This window comes from Populus nigra, chromosome 10 (assembly GCF_951802175.1).
Source record: "Populus nigra chromosome 10, ddPopNigr1.1, whole genome shotgun sequence".
NCBI classification, from domain to species: Eukaryota; Viridiplantae; Streptophyta; class Magnoliopsida; order Malpighiales; family Salicaceae; genus Populus; species Populus nigra.
This window is the reverse complement of record NC_084861.1, coordinates 11259932-11266084: the sequence shown is the minus strand read 5'-3', so window position 1 is coordinate 11266084 and position 6153 is coordinate 11259932. Positions and strand designations below refer to the sequence as shown.

At 37.3% G+C, this 6153-nt stretch overlaps 1 protein-coding gene and 1 pseudogene across 1 annotated transcript; one reads left to right on the top strand and one right to left on the bottom strand.

Moving 5' to 3' along the window:
- Positions 1-313: 313 nt before the first annotated feature.
- On the top strand, positions 314-920 carry LOC133705308 (germin-like protein 9-3; annotated as a pseudogene).
- Positions 921-2294: 1374 nt separating this feature from the next.
- LOC133705396 (phosphoglycerate kinase, cytosolic) lies at positions 2295-6044 on the bottom strand. Its single transcript, XM_062130569.1, has 6 exons — positions 5806-6044; positions 5486-5695; positions 3688-4026; positions 3147-3464; positions 2781-2939; positions 2295-2701 (listed from the first exon to the last, which is right to left on the bottom strand). The coding sequence occupies exons 2-6, from the start codon at positions 5678-5680 to the stop codon at positions 2507-2509; spliced, it is 1206 nt and encodes a 401-aa protein (XP_061986553.1). The 5' UTR covers positions 5681-5695; positions 5806-6044; the 3' UTR covers positions 2295-2506.
- Positions 6045-6153: the final 109 nt, after the last annotated feature.

The window sequence follows — 6153 nt, the reverse complement described above, 5'->3', positions numbered from 1 at the left end:
AAACTACAATGTCCTTGTTTACTTCAATTCTATGCTCTTACACTTAAAATCTTGTAATTGCATGCTTAAGCTGCCTTGTTGCCTTGGTTCCCATAGGAGATAAACTTTTAAGTAAAGGAAACCAACCTTGAGAACTTCATCAATCACATCTAGCCATCAAGGCTGCAATGAACAATGTTCATGCATGACAAACAATGATCAAGGGCACAACTATAAGTACCTGATTCAGCGGTGCTAATCAGCACAGAAAGCACAAATCATCCATTCCATTACATATTCAATTTGTTGGAAGGAAATATATACAAGTAGTACCATGGCCTCAGCCTTGCTAAATGCAGTTCTTTTTGTGACATTTTTTGCATTGATCACAGCAAGTGATCCAAATATCATCACAGACTTTGTAATCCCAGCAAACTCTTCAACAAAAATTGGCGGGGATTTCTTCACCTTCACCGACCTGCGAGGCTTCTTTGATAGAGCCTATCCACCAAACTTCAAGGTGACAAAAGCTAGTTTGGCAGAGTTCCCAGCTCTTAATGGTCAGAGTGTTTCCTTTGCTACCCTTGAGTACCCGCCAGGTACAATCAACCCCCCTCACACCCATCCACGTGCTCCTTTTCGTTGTCGATGGAAGCCTTGAGGTCGGCTTCATTGACACCACAAATAAACTTTACACTCACACTCTTCAACTTGGTGACATGTTTGTGTTCCCTAAGGGACTTGTGCACTATCAGTCCAATGCCAATGCCAAGAACCCAGCCACAGCTATCTCTGCCTTTGGTAGTGCAAATGCTGGCACTGTGTCTGTGCCATCAACCGTGTTTGCTACTGGCATTGATGATAACATCCTTGCCAAGGCTTTTAAAACTGATATTGGTACTATCCAGAAGATCAAAGCAGGTCTCGCCGTGAAGGGATAACGTGATCCTAGTCCTGCTATTCTAGCTAAATCGATTTAATTATTTCTTCTACCTGATTCTTTTTCCTTTTCTTCATTTGATTGTCTTCTGCAAAGAAAGAATGAGTGTTGTTGTAATAAAACGTTTGCAGCCTGGTTCTGCTTGATTTTAATATCAACTACACAAAACAGTTCTCATAAAATTCTTTTGGCTACACTTGCACGAAATATAAAAATTATATTTTAAAAACTTACTGGCTTTTTACTAACCTGAAACCAATTTTTTGGAAAAACTACGTTGAGAAAAGTATGTTTAGCATAAAAAATAACATTAAATTAATATTTTCCGATAATTTTATATAATGATGTCAAAAATTAAAAAACAAATCTGAAAAAAAAATTATTTTAATATATTTTCAAATAAAATATATTTTTAAAAACACTCTATATCACAATAACATTCACAAGCCTGTCAAATCTAATAACAGTTGGAGATTCTTCCAGAAATGATTTGTGTTATATTATTAGATATGCTCTCTCCTATTACCGTGGCAAGGTTCATGCAGGTTAAATATCAAAGGCTTCTTTATTTTCATTGCGCCCACTTGAGGAAACCAGGTATAGCAACAGATTCCCAAGTTGTAAAAAGAATACAAGAACTCGCAAATGACACTAGGTTTTGCAGCAACATATTTTGGAAGCTGTCGTGGAACCATGTTTTATGAAAAAACAGAAGAAATTACATTTGATTTCCAAATTGTTTTCAATTTCGTGTGTGTTCACATAGGAATATAAGATTGGTCAGCGCACTAGCTAAGTAGAGACTCCATGCATATTTTGGCCACCCTTAAACCAAGCTAAATGAACTTTCCAGTAAACAGCAGCAATTGATAGCTGGATAATAAATTAACCCTCGTTTTGAAAGTGAGTGATAAAAGAATCCACGCAGCAATTTACCTTGTCCATCAACATGATTTACTCTATCTTGCTTGAGCATATGATAACTACTGAAATCTGATTGCACATATAATAACTACTGAAATTTTAAATAATTATTAATTTTAAAATTTATAAAATTAATTAAACACAGACCAAATTTATGAATTTAATTGAATACAGATCAATCCCAATACTCATGTCAAACTAAAATAAAAATATCACAAGCAATCCCAAAAATGATTGTCAATTCTTTTTGAAATTTTGAAATTATCTTTTAAATGAACATTTAATTTCGACCGTGCTAGATGAGGATTTTATGAGTTTTTCATGAAAGGACAACAAAAGGAGCCATCAAACCTCGCTCTCTCTTGTTCTTTTCAGGATGAGATTTACGATAAAAACATGTTTGATTCGACATTGGAATCAGCATTGAAATTTCAGACTGAGAATAGACACGTTGAGAGCCAATTCGCATAATTGGATCATCAAAATAAAAAAACCCGGAAAGGATCCAATCCGAAACCATTCCATGGTTGGATATACTTGAGAGAAGATTTATTTAGTCACTCTACAGCCTCCAAAGATCAGCACTCATCTAGTCCACTCTGATTGTAATACCAAACATTTACCAAGCATGTTCTTAAGAAGTAACACGAGGAAAAATTCGGCTTAAGCATCATCAAGAGCCAGGACTCCAGGTAATGGTTTGCCCTCTAGAAGCTCTAAGCTGGCACCACCTCCTGTTGAGATGTGGCTCATCTTGTCAGCGAGTCCAGCCTTCTCCATAGCAGCGACAGAGTCACCTCCTCCAATGATGGTAGTCACTCCCTTGCCGCTGAGCTCGGCAAGCTTCCTGGCAATTGCCTGAAACAGGAAAAATAATGCTCAATTACAATGCTTCAATGCCAGTGGATTAACCTCATATCTCGTTAATATGAGATACCTCAGTTCCCGCTGCAAACTTCTCGAACTCAAAGACACCCATTGGTCCATTCCAAATGATGGTCTTGGTTGTATCCAATGCCTCGCTAAATGTCTTGATGGAATCAGGTCCTATGTCCAAACCCATCCAACCATCTGGTATCTCAGAAGCTGGCACCACCTGCAAGAAAATTGCACCAAACACTCTGAACAAGATCGTTCTATATCACATTCCAATTTCGTGTGCTTGTGTGCATCCAAGCATGTTCTTTTGTAACCCAACATAAAATCTGGCCAAATTGCTCCAAGTAACTAAGAGCAACTCCCAGGTTTTACATGCACTATTTCCAGGGAATGCACATAATTTAAAAGGGCAATGACACAAGACCTTGCTGTTGGCATCTGGAGCAAACTTGTCAGCAACAACCACATCTGCAGGCAGCAGCAGTTTTACCCCCTTGACCTTGGCCTTCTCAATAAGTGAAGTTGCAAGATCAAGTTTGTCTTCCTCAACAAGGGAGGACCCAACTGAGTGCCCTTGTGCTTTGTAAAAAGTATAGATCATTCCTCCACCCAAGAAGAGGAGGTCAACCTTCTCCAAGAGTGATTCGATAACTCCAATCTTAGAAGATACCTTTGAGCCACCAACAATTGCAGCAAATGGCTTCTTTGGATTTGCCACAGCTCCAACAAGATAATCGAGTTCCTAAAACAGAGCACCCAACAGGTCATTTATGCCAAGATGGCCAAACATGCAGCCATGAATTTAAAAGGTCAAATTGGATCAAACAGAAAATTGGATCTACAATACAGAGTTTTGTTAAATAGAGCGTTTCTCTTTCAATTTTTTATGCAGACGTGTAAGTTCACAAGATATAAATTCCTTGGGGAAGAGCATTTTAAAGAAGTAAAAGACACCACCAACATACCTTCTGCATAAGGAAACCAGCAACAGCAGGCTTCAAGTATTTAGCCACGCCCTCAGTGGATGCATGGGCTCTGTGAGCAGTGCCGAATGCATCATTCACATAGATTTCTGCTAGAGAAGCGAGCTTCTTTGCAAATTCAGGGTCATTCTTCTCTTCCTCCTTATAAAACCTTACATTTTCAAGGAGCAAAACACCCCCTTCTGGAATCTCAGCCACAATTTTCTCAACCTCCACACCAATACAATCATTTGCCATCTTAACATCAACACCAAGAAGTTCAGATAGCCTTGGTACAAGAGGCTTCAAGCTGTATTTAGGTGTGACACCCTTTGGGCGTCCCTGAAAACCATATTTGGAAATGGATTATATGAGAGACCATTCAACAAAAACAGAAATGAAGTCGTGAAATGCTCATCATTTTTTAGCATCACTTTAGCAATATCATGAAAGCAGTTCACTATTGAGATTATGAAATTTTCATGATTCTAGAGCATCACAATTTCATGAAAGCAATTCACTATTGAGATTGTGTATACGAGTTCAATAAGAACTCGTGGCAACACGGAAAAAGAGTACAAGGGAACAGAATAGTTGAATATAAGTACAAAACAAGGATCGCTTACAACTAGACAAATAGAAAGAGATAAGCTTATGGCAGAAAAAAGCAAATCAATGATTTAAAGACAGAAATTGATAACCTTCCCGCTATGGAAGAAGAGTTGTATTTACATCCCAAGTTAGTTGAAGGCCCAAGCCCATCCAGATTAAGGGAAAACAAAGCTGTGGGATGGAACGATAGTAATTAAAAATCTGGAGCTTGTTCACTTTCTTCAAATTATTTGGGATTGTCATAAAATAAAATAAAAACATGGAAAAGAATCATGATTACAGGGAAAAAGAAAACTTTGGTATTGGTTTTTTTTTAGCCTTAGATATGGGAACATCAAGCAGCTCAAACTATGGATTGAAAACCATCCACAGCCAATGGGCCCTAATTACTGCCAGCATTGAAATAAAAAAAAAAAAAAAAAGAGGCACAATAAGACAGGCATTCATGAGGAATCAATTATCGTAGCTACATTCTCCTTGTTCACCTAAGGACAACGCTAAAAAAAGATTGAGGGAATAAATTTTAGCTCGAAATATAAAGGGCCAAACATGTAATCATCTTAGGTAGAAGAGATGTGATCATAGGAGCAGGAAAACAGAAAGAAAAAAGCTAATCCAGAAAGGTAAAGATGATTTTGTCTGATCAAACATCCTGGGGAAGAAAATAAAAGAGACCCCGCCTTGGAGACCATAAATACGTTTATATATACAAATTTTATTTCCTTTATATATATAAAGGAAATAACTTTGCTTTATTCACATCAAACAAGCCAGCAGATACTTGTTTAAAGAGAACTTTAAAAAAAATCCAAATTTCAATCCAGTAAACTAAATACAGCTCGTTTTCCAATAAAAATCTATCGTTCAAAACAGTGGCAGGAAGTAGAACGAAAGACATTCACTTCCATGAAAATAAAGATTCAAAATATTAGAAACCAAAATGAAAACAGAAGCCGTATCACAAAATGTAAAGCCCAGATAAATCTGCAAATAAACAATCCATGCAGATCTAGTTTTGCCTAAAATCCACCAAAAAAGAGACCACAATAAGCAAAAGCATATCATAAAAAGCACAATACAGCTACAAGTTAAACATCATATGAATCTGCACGAAAGTCCAAATAAGTGATCTAAACAACAGAAAAAAAAAATCTTTAAGACTGAAATCAGGGAGTCATCGAGTATTTACCAAGTGAGAGGAAAGAATAACTCTGGCACCATGACCCATCAAGTACTTGATAGTGGGGACAGCAGCACGGATCCTAGTATCATCGGTAATATTAAAGTTATCATCCAAAGGAACATTCAGATCTACTCTTACAAAAACGCTTTTTCCCTTCAAATCTGCTTCCTTTAAACTGCTAACACTCTTCTTAGTAGCCATTTTTCAAAACCAATCCTGCACAAAACCCAAAACAAATCAAAACCCAGATCAAGAAACACGTAAACAAACATAAACCAGCGAAAAAGATATTGTAGTGTATAGGAAAGATTGGAACTTCTACTTACGACGCGAGAGAAGAGAACAAAGACTTCGGCTTTAGGTGAGATCAAGAAAAGAATAGTGTGAGAGAGTGGTGTAAGTTTCTAGGCCTTTTTATAGAGAGTGGAAGATTAGGTGGGATTTGGGACTTAAGCTTGTTTTCTTGGGGTTCACACGGGGCCAATAGGTGTGGTCGGGGTAATGGATTTGGGTAAACCTTGGGCGGTTTTTGCTGATTCTAGGCTAGCAAATTGGTTCATAAATGGGGTCAAGCGAGAATATACGTTTTGGATTCGAATTTGTTTTGTTGATAGCTAAAAAAATGAGTTTTTTAGAAAAATAAATGAGTTGATTTAGGGAAGAAAAATGATGAG

Bases quoted from the DNA above. Each gene is read 5' to 3' on its own strand.
- LOC133705396 (XM_062130569.1), bottom strand. From the start codon at position 5,680: ATGGCTACTAAGAAGAGTGTTAGCAGTTTAAAGGAAGCAGATTTGAAG. The intron at 4,027-5,485 runs GTAAATACTCGA...TATGGTTTTCAG, and splicing joins TTATTCTTTCCTCTCACTTG to GGACGCCCAAAGGGTGTCAC. The intron at 2,702-2,780 runs GTATCTCATATT...TTCCTGTTTCAG, and splicing joins AGTTTGCAGCGGGAACTGAG to GCAATTGCCAGGAAGCTTGC.